Source organism: Scyliorhinus canicula, chromosome 4 (genome assembly GCF_902713615.1).
Source record: "Scyliorhinus canicula chromosome 4, sScyCan1.1, whole genome shotgun sequence".
In the NCBI taxonomy this organism is placed as follows: domain Eukaryota; kingdom Metazoa; phylum Chordata; class Chondrichthyes; order Carcharhiniformes; family Scyliorhinidae; genus Scyliorhinus; species Scyliorhinus canicula.
In genome coordinates, this window is record NC_052149.1 from 51,037,490 (window position 1) to 51,061,451 (window position 23,962).

At 47.3% G+C, this 23,962-nt stretch overlaps 1 protein-coding gene across 1 annotated transcript in view; it reads right to left on the bottom strand.

Moving 5' to 3' along the window:
- The window catches only part of LOC119964563 (AP-1 complex subunit mu-1-like), a 50,484-nt gene that overhangs the window by 13,362 nt on the left and 13,160 nt on the right, over positions 1–23,962 (bottom strand). Inside the window, exons 5-9 of the mRNA XM_038794221.1 lie at positions 13,583–13,730; positions 9,124–9,250; positions 8,755–8,897; positions 4,299–4,370; positions 1,492–1,650 (exon numbers count right to left, since the gene is read on the bottom strand). Of these exons, the coding sequence (XP_038650149.1) occupies positions 1,492–1,650; positions 4,299–4,370; positions 8,755–8,897; positions 9,124–9,250; positions 13,583–13,730 (649 nt within the window). The remainder of the gene's footprint in view (positions 1–1,491; positions 1,651–4,298; positions 4,371–8,754; positions 8,898–9,123; positions 9,251–13,582; positions 13,731–23,962) is intronic.

The following is a 23,962-nucleotide window of genomic DNA, read 5'->3' on the forward strand; positions in this document are numbered from 1 at the left end:
AGTAGGCTTACATTAACACTGCACTAGGGGATGTAAAATTCCCTAGTCGCTACAGTCGCTACAATAGGGGCTGGTTTAGCTCACCAGGCTAAATCGCTAGCTTTTAAAGCAGACCAAGCAGGCCAGCAGCATGGTTCGATTCCCGTACCAGCCTCCCCGGACAGGCGCCGGAATGTGGCGACTAGGGGCTTTTCACAGTAACTTCATTGAAGCCTACTCGTGACAATAAACGATTTTCATTTCATTTCATTTTCTTGCGCCTGTTCAGGGACACGGAGGGAGAATTCAGAATGTCCAATTCACCTAACAGCACGTCTTTCAGGACTTATGGGAGGCAACTGGAGCACCTAGAGGAAACCCACACAGATTAGGGAGAACGTGCAGACTCTGCGAAGGCAGTGACCCAAGCCGGGCATCGAACCCGGGTCCCCGGCGCTGTGAAACAACATTGCTAACCACTGCGCTGCCATGTCGTTAGACAAGGAACCAGTGTAGGTCAGAAAACACAAGGGTGCTGGTGAACAAGACTACATGCAAGTTAAGATATGAATAGCGGCTTACCTAGGACGGAGGAAGGGAGGTAGGCTAGCGGAGCGGTGGAATAGTTAATTCTAGAGGAAACAATAGGAACAGATGAGGGTTTCAGCAGCAGATGAGTTGAGCCAGGGTTGGAGTCTACAGTGTCATTGAGGTAAAAGTAGACATGCTTAGCGTTGGAGTGCAATGTGGTCAGAACCTCATCTTGGGGTCAAATTCACATTCTCCACGCGTTTGCGTGGGTTTCGCCCCCACAACTCAAGGATGTGCAGGTTAGGTGAATCGGCCACGCTAAATTGCCCCTTAATTGGAAAAATGAATTGGGCACTCTAAATTTAAAAAAAAAAATCTCAGAGTCAAATGCAACACCAAGTTTGTGAAAGATCCAGCTCAGCTTCAGATAGTTGCCAAAGAGAGAAGGGTTTAAATGACATTTGGGGAAGGAGTTTGTGTTGGAGGCCAAACATAATGGCTTCATCCTTCCCAAAATTTAGTATTAAATCGTAGTTTAAAGGTTAGTTTCAATAATGGAAGCTACATGGGGGTGCAGGAGACTTGACGCCGAGGAGTGGAAAGGAAGCTAAATTCGTTCCTCCCCCATTTAGTCTTACGCGGGTTCCAATTTCAAATGTGATGCTATGGGTTTCACATTTGGCTGGAGGAAAAGAAGAAATCATTCTCAGGTTGATTTTAAGTACTGATAATTCTCTGAGCCAATATTAATATTTTTGTAAAAAAATATCTCAAGTGCCAGCATTGGTGGAGATCTGACATATCAACTGTGCTGTGTGGTATTATTTTAATGTTTGAATACGTCCTAGATTCAGAGATAAGAGCACAAACATATTAATTTAAACATTCCCACTAAAATGGCAACCATCCGTGGCCGGCCATCCAATTGTTCTGCAATGAACTCACCTGGATGATAGGTAATATGTTTTACATTGAACTTACTTGAATAGAATTTATAGACCAGATGATAACACTGTCCTCGGGTACCCATTCCACACTGCCTTTAGCTGTGCCAAACTTTGGAGATGAAGCATCACTGGGAACAGGGATGATGATGGCAACGTCTGTAGCCGTCAAGCGCTCTTTGAACTGTCCTTTAACCTGTAAAATAATACACATCTGTATGTGAACCTACTTTGATCGTTCAGGGGGTAACACACTGCCTGGTGTAGCATTAACTTTCATAAAGTATAAGGGTTCCTAGTTTGAACCCCTTGTCTGTACTGAGTAAATTACTCAGCTTAGTGCATGATAATACCTCAATATAAACCTCATAATCATAAGATTATGTTTTAGGACTGGATTTTTACATTTTGGGTGAAATAGAGGGTCCCGTTCTGAAGTCTGCCTGATGGTAAACCTGGGTATCTGCAGGTTAGGGACTTTGGGCGCAAGGTCTGGAGGGGGTTCCCTCGGTTGCTAGGATACACCCTGCTGGAGCAACTGCTGCTTCCGGATGTAGAAGGAGAGGGAAGAATTGGGGAATACACATAAGTGGCTGGGTGAGCAGGGAGGTGAGTGGTTGGTGAAGATCAAGGAGAAATGGGAAGCGGAGTTGGGAATGGAGATCAATTGGGGAGCATGGAGTGAGGCACTGCGTAAGGTAAACGGGACCTCCTCTTGTGCAAGGATGAGCCTGGTACAGTATAAGGTGGTGCACAGGGTACATATGACTCGGGTGAGAATGAGTGGGTTCTTTCAGGGGGTAGCAGATGAGTGTGAGAGGTGTGGGCGGGGGCCAGCGAATGACACGCACATGTTTTGGGGTTGCGAAAAATTGGGAAGATTCTGGGTGGGAGTGTTCGCGGTCTTAGCCAGGATAGTGGAGGAGGAGGTGGACCCGGATCCTTATGTGGCGATATTTGAGGTTTCAAAGAAGCCGGAGCTCATGGAGAGGAGGAAGGCCGATGTGGTGGCCTTTGTCTTTCTGACTGCACAGTGGAAAATTCTATTAGAGTGGCGGTCGGCATTGCCACCGGGGGTAGTGGCTTGGTTGGGTGACCTGTACAACTTTCTGCGGTTGGAGAAGGTAACGTATGAGTTAAGGGGCTCCAGGATGAAAAAGGGGAAAACATTTGTACAGACTATATAGTTGATTGAACCTGTTTTGATACATGTCTGTAATAAAGTACATTTTTTTTTAAAACCTGGGTGGTTTGATTGTTTTACAGGGAATAAAGTGCAAGGGGCGGAATTTTACTGTTACATTGCGGGAGAGGTCAAAATCAGGAACCACGCCGGGTGCCAATCGGTTTGTGTTCTAAACGGCCTGCTCCCGTTGGCGGATTTAGGATCCCACCATTGCATGGCGGGAAACCAATAATCATCACTTAAAGCTAATCACCATACAATTAGCGGGAATGACCCCCTATCCCTCTGTCTAACAGCCTCCTGTGATCTAACCGCCTTCCCAGTAAGCGGTCATGCATGTATGTGGTCATGCGTGTAAGTGGTCTAAAAATAAGAAGGATATTATACAGCTGGCATTCCATTCTGTGGTTTAAGGTATAAATTGTCTACAAAGATGTGTTTAGTCATTAGTGCTTTAATTCTGTTGATACAGTACACATTTTAAAAAATACATTTAGACGGCCCAATTATTTTTTTCGAATTAAGGGGCAATTTGGCATGGCCAATCTACCTACCCTGCACATCTTTTGGTTGTGGGGTTGAAACCCACGCAGACATGGAGAGAATGTGTAAACTCCTGCGGACAGTGACCCGGGTCCGGGATCGAACCCGCGTCCTCGGCGCCGTGAGGCAGTAATGCTAACCACTGCCCCACCGAGCCGCCCGAGTAAACATCTTAAAACATGAAACCTTGTGCGTCATTCTTTCAGCTGTTAACCGGAAGATTGAATTTCTTTAAAAAGTTGCAATCTCTTTGGGGATTTTAATGAAATGAAAATCGCTTATTGTCAAAAGTAGGCTTCAAATGAAGTTACTGTGAAAAGCCCCTAGTTGCCACATTCCGGCGCCTGTTCGGGGGGGGGGGAAGATACGGGAATCGAACCGTGCTGCTGGCCTGCTTTCAAAGCCAGCAATTTAGCCCTGTGCTAAACCGCCCCTGTTAACAATTAATGTCAGTCGCCTGGGCTATGGAAGAGATATTTTAATGAGATTCTTGCCTCTGACTGCTATCCAATTACTCCTACTGGGAGAAACAGAGAAACTGTAAATCAGATTTGGAAGTATTGCCTTGATACTGGTATGCACCATCTAGGTTTAGATGAATAGTGATCTCTAAAATGGAGGGAGCCAAGAAACATAGTTCAATAGGAGAGACAAATGACATTTAAATGACCAAAGGGGCTAGGAAGGAGACATGAACAGTGGAAATGTAATTAAATGGTCCTTCACTGCAGGACATAATACAGCTGAACAATTTTCGCTATTGGTGAGTAGTAGCTCATTGAAACTAACAGTGCAGGGTGCAGTAAATGGAAGGAAACCTAACCATATGTTAAGATATATAGTGAAAGTTAGAATACAAATTCCAGGCCTTTCATGATGCCCTTTGAACAAGATTGGCAGACACGCCAACTCACTTAGCCAGGAAACGTGCTGATGAGGAAGGTTAGATTAATAGCGAACATAATTTGTTTTTCTAAATTAACAGAAAACTTGACGATTAGATTGTTTTATTTAAACAGGCTCTGTGCTTTATATACTGCACAAAAAAAGACTAACTAAAGCATCCAGTATATTCCGTAACAGTACATTTCTTGCCTTTCTATTCCATTCCTTACCTTTGCTGCGATTTCCATTCTGCTATGTGTGTGTTTCTGCACATTTGCTTCAACGTAAAGAAAGGGTTTGACCTTTTAACAGACATGTGCATAACATGGTCAATACGGTTATCACTCAAACATTATGAAATGAAATTAATCTCTGTAACGGAATTATTAGGAACACTAAGACTACAATTATTATTATTTGCACAAAGTTTTTATTACTTCTGGTGTACATTTAAAACAAAATAAATGCCTCCAGAATGATCCATGTAATTTCTAAAAGACCAAGGATAATTTTCACCATGAGGCAGAGAGCTTGAGTAGAGAAATGTTCCAACTCACCGGCCCCATCTCAATACAAAGACCCCGAATGTCACAATAATTGCCTCGGGGTGTGGTCAGTTTGGGATGGTGTTGGGTTCACCAATTCCAGAAGCAGAGAGTAGGCTGCCATAGAAGTGGCCAAGTGCAGAGGCAGGCTGGTTAGGCTGCCCACCTCAGTTCTATATACTAATAATGGCATGTGTAGAATTGCTCATGAAAAAAAAAAATCCATTCACAAATCTTCCACCCAGTTCCACTGAGAGTTCTTACACCTGTCCTCATTACGTATGCCTGTCTTATAGAACAGACTCACAAAAGGAATTCTCGGTAGGGAGCATTATGAAAACTGGAGCAACCGTTGGCTTTACTCAATTAACATCTTTTAAGTGGTTATAATAAATTGTTCTTTCGGTGGTCTCTTTTGTCAATGTCTTAATCTTTATTTGCATAAGATTAAGTGGTGTGAAATGCATTCTCTTCATAACTCAGTTCCACCTAGCTATGTCACTTACAAATTTGGGAATATTACATTTAATCCCCACATCCAAATCATTGATATAGATTGTGAACAGCTGAGACGCAAGCACTGATCCTTGTGGTACCCCTCTAGTCACAGCCTGCTAACAAAAAGGCACATTTATTCTTATTCTCTGTTTCCTGTCCATTGATCAGTTCTGAATCCATGCTAGCTTACTACCTCCAATGCATATGTTGCAATTTTGTTTACTAACCTCTTCTGTGGGATCTTACCAAAATCTTCCAGAAAATCTAAATATACCATATTCATTGGTTCCTTCTTATCTATTCTGCTAGTTATAGCCTCAAAAAGTTACCATGCTAAATTGCCCTTAGTGTCCAAAAAGGTTAGGTGGGGTTACTGGGTTACGGGGATAGGGTGGAGGTGTGGGCTTGGGTATGGTGCTCTTTCCAAGGTGCAGACTCGATGGGCCGAATGGCCTCCTTCTGCACTGTAAATTCTATGATTCTATGGTACTCTCATGTTCTATTTTCCCATTCTTAATCTTTTTCTTGCAGCTCCTTTTCAGAATTCTAAAATGCTCCAAAGTCTCAGGCTCACCATTTTTTGGGCATCTTTACACACCTCTTCCTTTGATCTAATGCAATCCTTGATTTATTTTGTTAGCCACAGTTGGAATACTTTTCTTGCTGGTGTGGTGAATGTGATTCACACCGGATTATACATGTGCCTATATTGTAAGTGCAGTTACACTACCTGACCACCAGGGGGAGTAGCTCTGGGAATGCTCGAGAATTGTACTGGGCTTCTCCCTTGGTTCCGCCCAGGACTCCTCCCCCTGGAGCTGCTGTATAAAGATCAGTGCCACATGGTCAGCCGGCCAGTTCACCGAAAGTTCAATGGCTAACCGGATGGCTCTGTTGTGAGTATATTAAAACCGCTATTCTTATCCTACAAGCACGTGTCCGTAGAATTGTTGGTTCCAACAGCTGGGTTTTGTGCATTAAATAAATTTAGTTTAATTGGAAACTATCTATTAGTTCTTTAAATGTTTGCCATTACCATTGATAGGTCAAATGGCCATCTTCTGCACTGTGGGGATTATTTTGTGGATACGTGTCTACTGCCACACCTTTAATAGTTTCCCAATCTACCATAGTCAATTTGCCCTTATTATCATAGTTTTAGATTTAAAACAAGAGTTGCTGATTGAACTACATCACTTTCAAATTTACTGCAAAATTGTAAGATATTATGGTCACTCTTTCTTAAAGGCTCCTTTACAACAGGTGTTATGATCCCAGCTGTTATTACAGCTGATACGTCATATCCTAGAGTGGAACTCAGCTCAATGGATCCTAACTTTTACTCTTTGTTTCGATATGTGAAAGGCAGTTACTGAACAGAGTCACGTGAGTCAGCTGATGAACTTTTAACAATAAAACATTTATCAAACAATAAAAGATGAATAATACACTTCTTTTCATTCCAACTATACCTTTACAGATATATATAGTGAAGGTGAATACAAGTTACAAAATCCATTTGTATGCTAATAGTCTCAGTAAGCCCAAAGCCCATGTAAACTAATAGGTGAACTGAGGTTAGATACCCCACACTCCAAAGACTAAGTGAAATATGTCACTCAAAACAACGTCTACAGATTTCTCATTCTCTCTCTCACCCTTAACTTTATTCAGAAGGACCGTTTCAAGGTCCCTGCACTTTTCCTTTTTATTAGAAGCCCTTCTTGGAACTTATTTCTGTCCCTCTCCCTGGTTTAGGACATTTCTGTTCTTTAGTTTGGGACCTGCAGTCTGTAGGCCTCATTCATGCCTTGCCTGTTCCAGAAAAACTGCTTACCCTGGCTACCCTCTTTCAACTGTACTCGATTTGCTTTTCTGTGTGGGCCTCTGGTTGCTAGGCAACAGCCCAGTTTAGTGCTTGTCTTAAGCCATAAATTAAAAATGCAGGCATCTAAACATACCCACAGCCTTACAGGCAACTTTTAAAAATGAAAGTAAAACTTAACCTATTGTTCTACACAGGTAAATACAAATATAGCTTACTTAAGTTATTTATATTTCCAACAGAAGGTTAGACGTGATCCCCTTTTTAGTGCAAAACACTAGATCTAAAACAGTCCGTTCCCTAGCTGGTTTCTAAACGTACTGCTCTAAAAAACCACCTTTCATACCTTCCAGGAATTCAGTCTCCACAACATTAGTATTAATAAGGTTCACCCAGATTGAATTCCTTATGATCACTGTATTACCATTGTTATACACAACTCTATTTCCTGATTTATACTGTGATTTACATAAGCACTGCTGTTTGGTAGCCTATAAGTAACTCCCACCAATGTTTTCTGCCCCTTGTTGTTTCTTATAATAATAATCTTTGTTATTATAAGTAGGCTTACATTAACACTGCACTGAAGTTACTGTGAAAATCCCCTAGTTGCCACACTCCGGCGCCTGTTCGGGTGCACAGAGGGAGAATTCAGAATGTCCAATTCACCTAACAGCACGTCTTTCGGGACTTGTGGGAGGAAACCGGAGTGTCGGGAGGAAACCCACGTAGACTCGGGGAGAACTTGCAGACGCCGCACAGACAGTGCCCCAAGCCGGGAATGGAACCCAGGACCCTGATGCTGTGAAGCAACAGTGCTAACCACTGTGCTATCGTGTCACTCTACACTTGCCTTGTTAAAATAAAGATAATGTAAGGATCAGACCAATGCGCAGCAACAGGATACACCATAAGTTCAAACAAGAAGTTTGTCACAATGTGACATTCTTGCCACACGAGTGCAAGGAAAGGGGCATCTAAACAAGAGAGAGTCTAACCATCACCCCCTGACATTTAATAGCATTACTATCTCTGAATCCCCCACTATCAATATCCTGGGGGGGGGGGGGTTTACCATTGACCAGAAAGTTAACTGGGCTAGCTATACAAATACTGATTACAACAGCAGGTCAGAGGCTCGGAACCCTGTGGCGAGTAGCTCAAATCTTGACTCCCCAAATCCTGGCTACCATCAACAAGGCACAAGCTAAGAGTGTGATGGAATTACCTACACTTGCCTTGATGAGTGCAGCTCCAAATATACTCAAACAAGCGTAAAGCAGCCTGTTTAATTGGCTCACCATCCTCAAACATTCACTTCCTGCTCCATTGACGCACAGTGGCAGCAGTGTGTACAATCTACAAGATGCATTGCAGGATCTCAACAAGATTCCTTAAGGCAGCATATTCCAAACACACAATCACTACCATCTGGAAAGAAAAGAACAGCAGATACATGGGAGCACCATCACCTGAAGCACCCCTCCAAGCCACTCACCATTCCGACTTGGAAATACTGTGCCTTTCTTTCATTGTAGCTGGGTCAAAATCAGGGACCTCCTCCCTAATAGCACTGCGGGTGTACCTACACCACATGGACAGCAGCGGTTCAGGAAGCCAGCTCACTACCGCCTTCTCAAAGGCAATTGGAGATGGGCAATAAATACTGGCCTATACAGTAACATGCATATCCCTCAAAATGATAAAACAAAACATGCCCAGTTCCTCTTCCCGATGTGTTTCCTTGGGAACTCTTTAATCAAATATTGTGATGTTATAATACAAGATAACACCTTAATAAAATTATTCATATCTTACTCGATTGGTGACTCGATATGACATCAGTTCAAAGTCTTTGTCTGGTGGGATGAAGGAGATGGCACGTTCATTTTCAAAGCGAGACAGCCGGACGCAGGAATGGAATTTTATGTCTTCAAAGTCCACGACGTAAGCATTTTCTCCTTTGGAGCAACAAAGTTCATACTAATGGGGGCCGATATTTTGGGCTCATTTTATCCAGGAACAAAATGTTGTAAATCAGGATAAAATTTTTATTTAAATAAAAACAAGTTTATCTGACAAAGATTTTCCAACTTATATAGGGCCAATGAGAAACTGGACTGCTATTAAGGACGCACTCGACTTTTTAACTGACCATTTCCCTTAATTCCCAGATTGTGTACTTACTTTGATTCTGGCTGAATAAAGCATTGTCATTGAAACACAAACTGACTTCAGGCATCCCACTCAAACAGCAGTTCATCAGAATCTGCCCCAGAATTTCACTGTGAATCACCGTGCCTCGAGCATTTACCTGCAAAAATCACATTTTTAGAGTCCTGGAGCTCTTTGGAATGTTCATAAATTTTACTATTTAATTTATAGCTCTAATTCTGCATATTTTTGCATTCATAGTTTCAACTGTGCTGTTATAGGATTTCCCAGGAAGTATAATAATGTTTGCAGGTTCATTATGTAGCATTACATGGAAATTGTAACAGAATAAAGACCATTTGGAATTATTTATTAAGCCTCTCATCTGCAAACACTATCTGCAAATCTGAATGCCTTCTCTCTAGTTCCAAGTCCAAATCATAGATGTGCACAATGAACAATGGTCCCAGAACAAAGCCCTGCAGGATATTAATGTGAGAAACTGCTCCTAACTCCTACTTACTATCTCCTGCCTCCAGCCAGTTTTCAATCCAACTTGATACCCTCCCCCTAACTGTATACACTGCAGTCTTCTCCAATATTATCGTATTTGGTACCTTGTCTACAGATTTCCTCTTCCATTTCCATCCTACAATTGGTAGATTTGTAATAACATTCCACTAACATGAAGTTTTTGATCTCTAACCGCAAGGACTCGATCTGAATCTTTTTTGCATACTGTATTCCATTCTTCACCAAATTGCTTTTCCTCCTTTTTTTTTAGCTATTCTGTCATTTCTTTAAAAAATAGATATGTTTATATTGACTCCCCATGTCTGCATAGGTTCCTTCCCAAAGACCAAAGATGTGCAGGTTAGGTTGGGTTGCAGGGTTACAGGGATAGGCCAGAAGAGTGGTCCCATGTAGGGTGCTCTTTCAGAGGGTCGGTGCAGACTCAAATGGACTCCTGCACTGTAGGGATTCTATGATTCCATGAAATGGAAAATGTTATCTGACTTCACCCCTTTAGCGATAAGTTGAGCTCTTAATTTCTCCATCATTCTAGATTCTTACATATTGCTGAGTAATAATTGAGGCCCAATTGCTCCTTAGAAGATCCAACATGCACACAATGCACTGAATGGTCTTCTCTTGTGCTGTAATGCTTATAGAACTATAGAATTCCTACATTGCAGATCAAACCTGCACTGACCCTCTGAAGGAGCACCCTACCTAGGCCCACATCCCCACCCTATCCCTATAACCCACCTAACCTGCACATCTTTTGACACTAAGGGCCAATCCACCTCACCTCACATCTTTGGACTGTGGGAGAAAACCAATGCAGACACGGGAGAAAGTACAAATTCCACACAGATAGTCACCCAAGAACGGAATTGAACCTGGGTCCCTGGCACTAAGGCAGTAAAGCTAACCACTGTGCCACCCCAGACATTACATCTGATCTCCTAAACTCTTTCTGGAGGGCTTCAGGTCTTACCTTCCATTATAATGGCTTCCACATGGATCACAATATCATCATTGTTCTCTCTCCTTTCTAATTTTCTTGAGCTGTACGTATATGTCACCACAGCTTCCTCGATCGCTGCCAATTCCCTATCTCCTGGCAGTCTATCTTCTGGAACTCATTCTCCAGAAATATCTCCCTCTCCCTGGTGTGTTGGATTGTCTCCAACAATGAGATCTTGTATTCAATTAATCTGAGACAAACACTTATTTAGGCAATGTTTTCAAGCAAGTCAACATTTTTATATTTGGAGCTCCTACATTCTGCAGGATCTGTATACCACTGTCCCTTCCAGAGCCAACATGCTTATTACAAGTGTTTCTTTGGATGAACTAAATCTTACACTGGAGTAATTGACCAGAGTACTGTTGGACAGTTAATGTGATTTTTCTATATATATAAGGGGAAATAGAATAAGTTTGAGGAAGGATAGGATATTTAGCATTGCATCAGCAGTAGGAAAGATAATAGAATCCTTTTCTCAAGGATGTAACAGAGAAACATTTAGAAACCAAAAGCATTGTAGTGCAGTCACAGCATGTGCAAAGGGAAGGTTATGTTTGGTTAATCAGACTGATTTATTTGAATAAATAATAGAAAGGGTAGATAAGGGAAATATAGTAGATGTAATATATCTGGATTTCCAAAAAGCCATCACTAAGACTCATGGTAATAAAAGCAAAATACAGTGGAAGAAAAAACAGAAAATACTGGAAAAACACAGCAGGTCTGACAGCGTCTGTGAAGAGAGAAACAGAGTTAACATTTTGAGACTGGTCTGAAGAGGAGCTATACGGACTCAAAACATTAACTCTGTTTCTCTCTCCAGATGCTGCCAGGCATGATGACGTTTTCCAGCATTTTCTATTTTTATTTTTGATAGACTAATGACTAAGGTTAAAACATTAGAGTCAGGGGATAAGTGGAATAATTACACCAAACTGACAACAAAACAGAGTAGGGATAGATTGGCAAAAGGTGGGAAATACTGTTCTACAACAATTAGTGCTGAGATTACTGTTGTCTACTATTTATTTAAAATATATGGACTTCGGAATAGGAAATACAACTTCAAAATTTGTAGGTGACACCAAATTGGTGAGTATAGTTAATACAAAGGAAGAGTACAAAATGTATTAAGACATTAATATAATGCCGAATGGGCATACAACTGGCAAATTAACTTTAACATAGATAAATTCTGAGGTAGTACATTTTGGTTAGAAGAATAAAAGGTCAAATACCCTTTGCATGACAAAAATTGAAAAGGAGGAGAGAGACACGGATTTGGGAATACAGGTTACAAATCAGAGGCACAATTTCATAAGGCCATCAAATAGTTTACTGATTATTGGTAGGATGCCTGTTTGGAAAATAAAGGTAGTTTTAAGGGATTTATATTTGTATTGAGAAGGTATAATTTTAATTGGATATAATTTAATGTTTCTGTGGAGGGAAGGCAAAACATGGAGTTTGGTTCATGCTGGACAAAGATGTTTGTATGTGTGGTGGTTTGGTTTAATTCAAACTGTGCTTTGAATGTACTTAGAGGGAGTTATGGAGTGAAGAGAAAATAGAAACTGTCAGAGGTAACAGTGGTTGCTAAGCAACTGGGGTCTTTTTAAGGTACAAAGGTTTTCGAATTTAATTTTTAGCTGAATTTGTTGCCGTTGGAAACATGACACCGGGGAATGAACATCTCTCAGCTCTACTATAAAGACTGGACAGGGCAAGGGAGCTGCAAAGAGGCAGACTTTCCAAAGAACCTGATACAGTCCAGATAACCAGGGAATTGGGAAGAATGTCTCAAGAAGACTGAAATTAAGAGAAGAGAGACCAAGACATTGTTCAGGAGAATGCAAGGAAAAACAGACAAAGTGTTGTGAGTAAAAGAGATGGTTGCAATAACCAGAGTTAAAGTGGAAAGCAGACTTTTGGGGTAAATAAAAAACGGTGATGCCATTTCCATAGAACAAAGAATAATACAGTACAGGAATAGGCCCTTTGGCCCTCCAAGCCTGTGCCGATTATGTCCTATCTAGACCTTCTATATTCTGTATTCTTCTAAACCCCATCTGTTCATGTGCCTATCCAGATAAGTCTTAAAGGTCGCTAATGCATCTGCCTCAACCACCTCACTTGGCATTGCATTCCAGGCCACCACCACCCTCTGAGTAAAAAACGTTCCCCGCACATCCCCACTGAACCTGTCCCCCTCACCTTGAATGTATGTCCCCTTGTAATTGTCAATTCCGCCCTGGAAAAAAGCTTCCAACTGTTCATCCTATCTCTACCCCGAATGATTTTATAAACTTATATCAGGTCACCCGTCAGCCTCCTTCTCTCTAGGGAGAACAATCCCAGTTTATTCAAGCAACATCAACATGCTCAACATCGAATTCAACAACTTCTGATGATCTACCCCACCTCGACCCATTTATTTTCATCCCCTTTCATTTTACCTGTCTTTTACCATTTATTTCTCTCTTGTTTTTCTTTATATATATTCAACCCCCACCCCCATCTTATCCACCTTTCTTTACCCTTTCTCCCCTTTGCTTCCCTCTTCCCCTCCCCCCACATCTACATCTGTCACAGTTTACCCTCTGATGTTAGTTTCTCTGCTGTTTGGCCTTTCACACCTTTTGTTCTCTCTGGGGACTGCCATTAACACTCTTTCCCCTTGCTTTCCGTGGCTATTAGCACCCCGTTCCCTGGGTTTCTGTGGCTATGACTCATCTTTCATTCCCACTCCACAGTATGAATATTTCCCACTTTCTCGGTCTTATAGCTTTGACAAAGGGTCACCTGGACTTGAAACATTAGCTCTTTTCTCTCCCTACAGATGCTGCCAGACCTGCTGAGATTTTCCAACATTCTCTCTTTGGTCCGAGAGTCGGCCATTCTGTAAAAATGGGTCTGGAAAAAAAGTTTGCAAAACATTGTTCTAAAGTGTGGACTAACCAGCAAGTTAATAGACTCAATGACGTCCATGAAGAGTTCATTCTTCCGATACTTGATTCCTTCAGATCTCCAGGAGACAGCATTGGTGACAGCAGCTGGGGGTCTAGGTGCTCCCTGCTTCAATTTGTAGCCCTCCTGTGTAATGTATCTGTGAAACCATGCAGAAGTTTGAAAAGACAATATTTTACATATTTGCCCATATCCCATAAATTAATTTTTAAAAACCTCCATATCCCAATCATAACAACTCCTTAGTTCTGTCTTCATGGAAGACGACACAAATAACTCTCACAAATGCTAAGGAATCAAGGGTCCAGTGAGAAGGAGAAATTGAAATAAATTAGTATTACTAGAAAATTAGTGTTGGAGAAATTAAAAGGACTGAATGTCGGTAAATCACAGGGCCTGAATAATCAACATCCCAGGGTACTAAAGGAGATAGCTGTGAAAATAAAGTATGTGTTGGTTGTCATCTTCGTAGACAGGTTCGTAGAACATCAGTAGTAGGGAAAATTCTAGATACTATTATAAAGGATGTGATAACAGGAAACCTAGAAAATATCAAAGTCAGCATGGATTTATGAAAGGGAAGTAATGTTTGATAAACCTAGTGGAGTTTTTTTTGAGGATAAACTAGTAGAATAGATAAGGGTGAACCAGTGGATCTGGTGTATTTGTATCTTCAGTAAGCTTTTAATAAAGTCCCACATAAAAGATTAGTGTGCAAATTTAAAGCACATGAAAATAGGGTACTATGATGGCAGGGATCGAGAATTGATTAGGAGGCAGGAAAGAGAGAGTAAGGACAAATGGGTCTTTTGTGAAATGGCAGGCAGTGACGAGTGGGTTCTGGTGCTTGGGTCCCAGCAATTCACATTATAATAATAATCACCATCTTTATTAATGTCACAAGTAGGCTCACATTAACACTGCAATGAAGTTACTGTGAAAATCCCCTAGTCGCCACTCTATAGCGCCTGTTCAGGTACACCGAGGGAGAATTCAGAATGTTCAATTTTTTTTTTTTTTATAAATGTTTTTATTCAGTTTTCGTATTTTATATTGAACAAATTACAAATTGTTAGGAGAGAGAAAAAAAAACAAACAAAAACAAACACGCAAAAATTAACATACATATTTACAGGTAAGCATCTTCGTAGTAGTAACTGCGCCCCCCCCCCCCCCCCTCCCCCCCTCAACATGTTTATTTAGCTTGGTTTTGGGCCTTAGCTAGCCATCGAACCCCCGTAACGAACCTGTAGCCCCCCCCCCCCCTCCCGCTACCTTCCCCCGACTATTCTTCCTCTTGTACATTGGCCACAAATAGGTCCCGGAACAGTTGCATGAATGGCTCCCACGTTCTGTGGAAGCCGTCGTCCGACCCTCGGATGGCAAATTTGATTTTCTCCATTTGGAGAGATTCCGAGAGGTCGGACAGCCAGTCCGCAGCTCTGGGCGGTGCTGCTGACCGCCAGCCAAACAGGATTCTACGGCGGGCGATCAGGGAGGCAAAGGCAAGGGCATCCGCCCTCCTCCCCAGGAATAGATCTGGCTGTTCTGAAACCCCGAAGACCGCCACTATCGGGCATGGCTCCACCCTCACTCCCACCACTTTGGACATTACCTCGAAGAAGGCTGTCCAGTACTCCACGAGTCTGGGGCAGGACCAGAACATGTGGGCGTGGTTGGCCGGGCCTCTTTGGCACCGTTCACATCTGTCTTCCACCTCCGGGAAGAACCTACTCATACGGGTTCTTGTTAAGTGGGCTCTATGTACCACTTTTAGTTGCGTCAGGCTGAGCCTTGCGCACGTGGAGGTGGAGTTGACCCTATGCAGTGCTTCGCTCCAGAGTCCCCACCCGATCTCCATCCCCAGGTCGTCCTCCCATTTCCTCCTTGTTGCGTCCAGTACGGTGTCGTCCCTATCTACCAGTCGGTCATACATGTCACTACAGTTCCCTTTCTCTAGGATACTTGCGTCCAGTAGGTCTTCCAGTAGTGTCTGTCGTGGCGGTTGTGGGTACGTCCTTGTCTCCTTTCGTAGGAAGTTTTTGAGCTGCAGGTACCGTAGCTCGTTCCCCCCAGCTAGCTGAAATTTCTCTGTCAGTTCGTCCAGTGTTGCGATCCTGTCGTCCGTGTATAGGTCCCTGACTGTCAGTGTCCCCCCGTCCTGCCTCCACCTTTTGAAGGTGGCGTCGGTCAGTGCTGGTTTGAACCTATGGTTGTTGCAGATGGGAGCCCTGTTCGACATTTTGGTCAGGCCAAGTTGCTGCCGCAGTTGGTTCCAGGATTGGAGGGTGGCTGTCACCACTGGGCTGCTGGAGTGTTTTTTGGGTGGGGATGGGAGTGCTGCCGTGGCGAGGGCCCGGAGGGAGGTTCCCATGCAGGAGGCCTCCTCCGCACGCACCCACTCAGCTTCTGGCTCCTGGATCCATCCCCTTACTCGCTCGGCTGTTGCTGCCCAGTGGTAGAATTGTAGATTCGGGAGGGCTAACCCTCCCCTGGTTTTTGTTTTTTGTAAGACCTTCTTTGGGATCCTAGCATTTTTACCCCCCCATACGAACGCCATGATGAGTTTGTCCAGCGCTTTGAAAAAGGCCTTGGGGATGTAGATCGGAATGGATCTAAACAGGAAGAGGAACCTGGGCAGTACGTTCATTTTGATCGTCTGAACTCTCCCCGCGAGGGAGAGCGGGAGTGTGTTCCATCTTTGCAGGTCCTTTTTAACTTCCTCCGTCAGGCTGGTGAGGTTCCATTTGTGGATCCCTTTCCAGTCATGGGCTATTTGGATCCCCAGGTAGCGGAATTTATGTCGGGCTTGTTTGAACGGCAGCCCCTTTAGTGCTGCCCCCCCCCCCCTTGCGGGTGTAATGGGAAGATCTCACTTTTGCTCATGTTGAGTTTGTAGCCCGAGAAGGCTCCAAACTCTTTCAGGAGCGCGATGATTCCGTCCATGCTGCTTTGTGGGTCCGAGATATAGAGGAGCAGATCATCCGCATAGAGTGAGACTCTGTGCTCTCTACCTCCCCTTCGGATCCCCCTCCAATTTTTTGCTGCCCTGAGCGCGATTGCTAGCGGTTCGATTGCTAGTGCGAACAGCAGCGGGGACAGTGGGCATCCTTGTCTGGTGCCCCTGTGCAGCTGGAAGTATTGGGAGTTGGTATTGTTGGTCTGTACACTCGCCATGGGAGCGTTGTACAGGAGCTTTACCCAAGCTGTGAACCCTGTTCCAAGCCCGAACCGCTCCAGTACCTCTATGAGGTATATCCATTCGACTCTGTCGAAGGCCTTTTCTGCGTCCAGGGAGACGATCACCTCTTGTGTTCTCTCCCCGGAGGGGGTCATTATCACGTTCAGCAGGCGCCTGATGTTCGCGGTCAGCTGTCTACCTTTGACAAAGCCCGTCTGGTCCTCTGTGACCACCTCAGGTACACAGTCTTCTAGCCTTTTGGCTAGGATTTTGGCCAGTATTTTGGCGTCTGCATTCAGCAGAGATATGGGTCTGTATGACCCACATTCCGTTGGGTCTTTGTCTTTCTTAGGTATCAGCGAGATTGAGGCCTGTGCTAACGTGGGTGGCAACGTGCCCCTAGCTAGCGAGTCTGTGAACATCTCCCGCATGTGCGGGGCCAGCGCTGTCGCAAATTTTTTGTAGAAGTCCGCCGGGAATCCGTCCGGTCCCGGCGCCTTCCCCGCCTGCATGGAGCTAATGCTGTCCATGATCTCTCCCAGTGCTAGTGGTGCTTCCAGATCCCGTTTTCTGCCCTCTCCCACAACTGGTATGTTCAGTCCGTCAAGAAACCGGTTCATCCCAGCCTTCCCCGTTGGGGGCTCTGAGGTGTACAGCTCTTGGTAGAAGGCCTTGAAGGTTTTGTTAATCTTCTCTGGTTCTGTTTCCAACGTGCCTCTGGTATCTCTGATTTGCGCAATTTCTCTGCTGGCTGCCTGCTTTCTCAGCTGGTGGGCCAACAGGCGGCTGGCTTTGTCTCCGTGTTCGTATAGGGCCCCGCGTGCCTGGCGGAGTTGGTGTACTGCTTTCCTGGTGGAGAGCAGGTCAAAGTTCCTTTGTAATTCTTTTCTCTCCGCCAGGAGTTCTACAGTCGGGGCCTCGGAGTATTTATGGTCTACCTCCAGTATGGAGTCGACCAGCTTCTGCCTAGCCACCCTTTCCTCCCTATCTCTTTGCGCTTTGTAGGCTATGATTTCCCCTCTTAGTACGGCCTTAAGCGCTTCCCAGAACGTGGAGGGTGAGACCTCCCCGTTTTGGTTGATCTCAGTGTACTCCGCTATGGCCTGCGCTATCCTTTCGCTGAAGGCCTTGTCAGCTAGTAAGGCACCGTCCAACCTCCATTTGGGGCGCTGGGCCCTTCCCGTCTCTAGCCGCACATCCATGTAGTGTGGAGCGTGGTCTGATATCACAATTGCGGAGTATTCCACCTTGTCTATCTCTGGAAGCACCGTTTTCCCCACCACAAAGAAGTCAATTCTGGTGTACACGTTGTGTACTGGGGGGAAGAAAGAGAATTCTTTCTCCCCCGGGTGGGCGAATCTCCAGGGGTCTACTGCTCCCATCTGCTCCATATAGTGGCTGAGTTCCCTTGCCATGTTTGAGGTTTTCCCCGTTCTGGGGTTTGATCTGTCCGTCGTTGGGTCCTGTACACAGTTGAAGTCCCCCCCCATGATTAGTCGGTGCGTCGCTATGTCCGGGATTTCTGCCATGGTCTTTTGGATGAAGCTCGTGTCGTCCCAGTTGGGCGCGTACACGTTAACTAGAACTACCGGCGCCCCATCCAGGGCCCCGCTGACCATGACATACCGTCCCCCTGGGTCCGTAACCGTCTTTGTCGCCCTAAACATTGTCCTCTTGCCAATCAGGATCGCCACCCCCCTGGCCCTTGCCCCATAACAGGAATGATAGGTTTGTCCCACCCAGCCCTTTCTTACCCGCAGTTGGTCCTGCTCCCTCAAGTGCGTCTCTTGGAGGAAGACTATGTCGGCCCTCATGTTTCTAAGGTGGGTGAGGACTCTAGATCTCTTCACTGGGCCGTTAAGTCCCCTTACGTTCCAGGTGACTATTCTGGTGGGGGGCTTCTGCCCCCTTGCTCCTGTGGGGTTAACCATATTTGTCCGGTGGACGCGCCCCTGCCCTCTGGGGTTTCCCTATGTTAGGGGGCCGTCCAGGATGTCCACTATCACTGCTCTCCCCATGCGGTCGGGTCCCTGCGCTCCGGGGTTCCCCCTTGTCCCGGGGACACCCGCCATGGCCGTCCACTTTGTGTCCGCCACGCGGGTAGTCCCCTGCACTCCGGGGGGCCCCTTCACCCACAGACCGTACTGGGTGGGTGCTTGCAGCAGTTCCCTGTTTCGAGCCCTTGTCTGTGGCACTTTGTGGCCCTATTCCCTTACTGGCCTCTTTTGTCCCTTCGTCCCTGCGTTTCCCCTCCCTGGTCTCTCGCCCCCCGGGTGCCCCCCCCCCCGCTCTATCCCTTTCGGGGATACCCCTGTGTACCCCTCCATTGCCCCTCTCTCCCCCATTCCTGTCCCCATTTGCTCTCCCACCTTTGATGGGTGATCCCCCCCCTCCCCTGCCTGGCGCCTTCCCCCCTGTTGGGGGTGCGCTGCGGCCCTGCTCTGTTGCGCGCCCCCTTCGCTAGCTTTCCTGCTAGCACGGTGGCTCCCCTCTCGGAGGTTGCTGTCCCGCTTCCCCTCTCCCCTCTCCAGTACTCCCGTTCCCTCGTGCCGGGGCCTGGCCTCCCACCTGGAGCGGGCCCTAGGGCATTGGGTTGTTTTCCGTTCTGGGTGTTTCTGCCAGGGGGGAGGGGGCTGGCTTTGCCTCGCCCCTCCCCACCCCCCCGTCGGCATGACGTGTCTCCTTGCCATGGGCCCCTCGTCCCTACTTCCCATGGCGTTTTTCCAGCCCGTGCTCCTCGACGAATCTATTCGCCTCGGCAGGGGCTGTAAAGAAATATTCCTTGTGTTGGTATGTGACCCAGAGTTTTGCTGGGTACAGCATACCAAAACGTACTTTGTTCTTATAGAGAGCTGCTTTCGCTCTGTTGAACTCCGCCCGTCTCTTAGCTATGTCCGCTCCAAAATCCTCGTAGATTCGGATGGCGTGCCCGTCCCAATTGCAGGCTCTATTCTCCTTGGCCCAGCGCAGGATTGTCTCCCTATCCCGGTACCGGTGCAGTCTGGCTATAACTGCTCTCGGTTTTTCCCCTTCCTTGGGCTTCGGGCGCAGTGACCGATGAGCTCTGTCCATTTCCGGTGGGGTGGGAAAAGTTTCCCGCCCCACTAAGGAGCCCAGCATCGCAGCCACGAATGTTGTGGGATTTCTACCCTCTATCCCCTCTGGCAGGCCCACTATCTTGATATTTTGCCTTCTCGAGCTGATCTCCTGGTCGTCTACCCTGCCCTTCAGGCTCCCCTGTGTTGCACTCAGTTTCACCATTCCCCTCTCCAGGGATATGACCCGGTCGCTCGCGTCAGTCGCTGCCTTCTCCAGCTCTTTAATGGTTGCCCCCTGGGCTTCCAGTATCTTCCCTTGGGCTTCCAGTATCTTCCCTTGGGCATCCACTTTCTTCTCCAATCTGGTCAGAACCTGCTGCACCCCTGACATGGCCCTGGTCACTGCTGCCTGTGCTGCGGCCTCTGCGTCTGCTTTTAACTCTGCCTTGAATGCCTGCAGCTGCTCCCTCACCACCTCGGCAAAGGCTTCCTTCCAATTCACGCCCCCCTCTAACCCCAGGGGAGAGGTTGCCCGCCCGTCCAGCTCTTCTGGATGCGGCGAAGCATCCTTCCCGCCGCTTCGCGTGTTGACTCGTTCGCCCGAGCTGGCTTTCCCTTTGCCCAGTCTACTTCCGGTGCCCCCTTTCTCTTGGCTCCTTTCTGGCACTTTTTTCTCCCCCTTCCCCTTCATCTTTTCTTCTCTCCTTGTTCTTCTTTTTCCCCCTTTTCCGCACCCTATTTTATTTTATTTATTATTATATATCTATATATGTATATATATATATATATATATATATATTTTTTTTTTTTTAAATTTATTTCCCCTACCCCTTTTCTCTTTACCAGTTTTCTTTTGGGAAGAACAGAAATACAAGTCTCTTTTTTCTTTTTTCCCCACTCAACCAGGAGAGAGAGTCCCTTTGTCTTTGCCACGTGGTGGTCACAGCAGTTGGGGGGGGGGGGGGGGGGGAGGGGCGAGTGGGCCGGTGGTCGCTGCTGGTTGGGGGGGGGGGGTCCCCGCTGCTGGCTGGGGGGGGGGGGGGGGGTTGTGTCCCCGCTGCTGGCTGGGGGGGGGGGGGGTTGTGTCCCCGCTGCTGGCTGGGGGGGGGGGGGGGTTGTGTCCCCGCTGCTGGCTGGGGGGGGGGGGTGTGTCCCCGCTGCTGGCTGGGGGGGGGGGGGGGGGGTTGTGTCCCCGCTGCTGGCTGGGGGGGGGGGGTCCCCGCTGCTGGCTGGGGGGGGGGGGTCCCCGCTGCTGGCTGGGGGGGGGGGGGAAGAGAAGAGGGGCCGCCGCCGCCGCACCGCTCCTGGCCCGCGTGGGGGGGGGGGGGGGGGGGGGGCCGCCGCCGCCGCACCGCTCCTGGCCCGCGTGGGGGGGGGGGGGGAGAGAAGAGGGGCCGCCGCCGCCGCACCGCTCCTGGCCCGCGTGGGGGGGGGGGGGGGGGGGAGAAGAGGGGCCGCCGCCGCCGCACCGCTCCTGGGTCGCGTGGGGGGGGGAGAGAAGAGGGGCCGCCGCCGCCGCCGCACCGCTCCTGGCCCGCGTGGGGGGGGGGGGGGGGAGAGGGGATGGACCTGCTGCTGTTGGGCCCCCCTGTCGCCGCTCCGGCTCCTCCGCTCCGGCTCCTCCGCTCCGGCTCCTCGGCTCCTCCGCTCCGGCTCCTCGGCTCCGGCTCCTCGGCTCCGGCTCCTCGGCTCCCGCTCCGGCTCCTCGGCTCCTCCGCTCCGGCTCCTCGGCTCCTCCGCTCCGGCTCCTCGGCTCCTCCGCCCCGGCTCCTCGGCTCCTCCGCTCCGGCTCCTCGGCTCCTCCGCTCCGGCTCCTCGGCTCCGGCTCCTCGGCTCCCGCTCCGGCTCCTCCGCCGGCGCTCCTCCTCCGCCGTCCGGCCTGTCGGGGGGGGGGGGGGGGGGGGCTGTTCCTCCTGCTGTCCACCGCTTGCGGGAGCCCCTCTCCCTGCGACCTCCTCGCTCGCCGCCCGGAAGTCAAGTCCGAATGTTCAATTTACCTAACATTACACATCATTGGTTTGGATGAGGGAGCCAAATGGAATATTTCCAACTTTGCTGATGACATGAAACTTGGCGGGAAAGTGAGTGGTGAGGAGGACGTTAAGAGGGTTCAAGGTGATTTAGACAAGTTGAGTGAGTGTGCAAATACATGGCAGTGCAGTATAACATGGATAAATGCGACGTTAGTCACTTTGGATGGAGAAACTAAATGGCAGAGTATTGGGAAATATTGACGTACAAAGGGACCTGGATATCTTAGTACACCAGTCACTGAAAGCAAGCATGCAGGTACAGTAAGCAATTAGGAAGGCAAATGGTATGTTGGCCTTCATTGCAAGAGGAATGGAGTACAGGCCAAGGATGTCTTACTGCAGCTATACTGGGCCCTGGGTAAGACCACACCTGCACTTTGAGTGAAGTTTTGGTCTCCTTATCTAAGAAAGGCTACACTTACCCTAGAGAGAGTGCAGCAAATGTTCACCAGACTGATTCCTGGGATGGCAGGGTTGTCATAGAAAAAACACCTTCACCGTTAAATGTTTCAGGTGTGCGAACGCTTCACTGAACTATTCAGCCCCGTACATTCCAAGTCACTATCCTCACCTGGGATTTCTGACCCCCCCCACCTCATTTGGGTCCACCATGCCTATCCATCACAAAACTATCGCTACCCCAATCCCCTTTCTTTTCCAGGCCCATTCAATATTGCCACCCCTTCCTCTCTCGCCTGCCTCCACCCAACGATACCTGCACCACCAGCACACTCCCCTACCCCTTCACCCCAAGCAATGCCCCCCAACCCGTACCTCCCCCAGACTTCCTAACTGCACCCCCTCGACCACCCATCACAGCCCCCTCCTCCACACTGCTTCCGGTCACCAGCATCCCTGCTAGCGTGACAACTCCCACAAAGGCCCCCATCCACTATTGTCCAAACCACCCCTCACCCCCATAATGCCTTTCCACCACCACCCTTCAGCGAGTCTCTGGCCAGGTCCCCCATCCCTCCCGAACCTGGACTGTGACTGATCAGCTCATGGCCACCACTGGAAGTCCATGTACCTAATCCTTGAAATTAATATTTGCTGCTATGTCCCTGGAAGGCTTTGTGATTAGTATTGGTAAGACTATGGCAAAAGAAATCAATAAATCCATCGATAAAAGAGCACAGCAGGCTACAGTGAGGATGGAGTCGCCCCTTCAAGATGGCGGCCTGATCCTCATGAGGTCTCTCAACCCCACGCCCTCCAGGATCTCTTGGAAGTAGTGAAAATAATGACTGCCGACATTATCAGAGTGATTTACCAAAGCTTAGAGTGTTGACCCAAAATCTATCTGCTCCTGAGGCCAAGTTGCAAAGACCCATTAAAGAGGCTTGATGATACGGAGGACAGAATCCTGCGTGTGGAGTATGATATTTCCTCTGCGGAGGCCAGATTTCAATCCTTGGAAAACCAGCTGAGTGACATGGCAGAGGTCCTGGAGGACTTGGAGAACCAAGGTTGAAGAAAGAATATCCAGGGCAGCATGGTAGCACAGTGGTTAGCACTGCTGCTTCACAGCGCCAGGGTTCCAGGTTTGATTCTCGGCTTGGGTCACTGTCTGTACGGAGTCTGCTCATTCTCCCCATATCTGCATAGGTTTCCTCCGGGTGCTCCAGTTTCCTCCCACAAGTCCAGAAAGACATGCTTGTGAATTGGACATTCTGAATTTTCCCTCAGTGTACCTCAGTGAACAGGCGGCAGAGTGTGGTGACTAGAGTCTTTCCGCAGTAACCTCATTGCGGTGTTAATGTAAGCCTACTTGTGATTATTTTTTTAAAAGAATTGTCGGTCAGCGGAAGGTGCAAAGGGTACAACCCCTTTTAGGTTTTTTTGAGGACCAGCTGCTCCATTTTCTCAAGGTGGGTGTGAAGGCTGGGTGTTGTAGTTGCAGATGTAGACTGGGAACATGTTCAGAGATGCTTCCTTGTCATTCTTTGAGCAGCTATGTCAGCAATTTGACATCGCAAGACAATCCTTCTTTAAGTACTTGTTAGTCTTCTCTGCATCGTGACTCCTCAATTTCCCCAGTGGAAAGAATCCTGATTTCTATGGAGCCTAAACAATTGATTAGCAAGTTTGATGATGCTGTGAACTCCAGAGTCTGCAT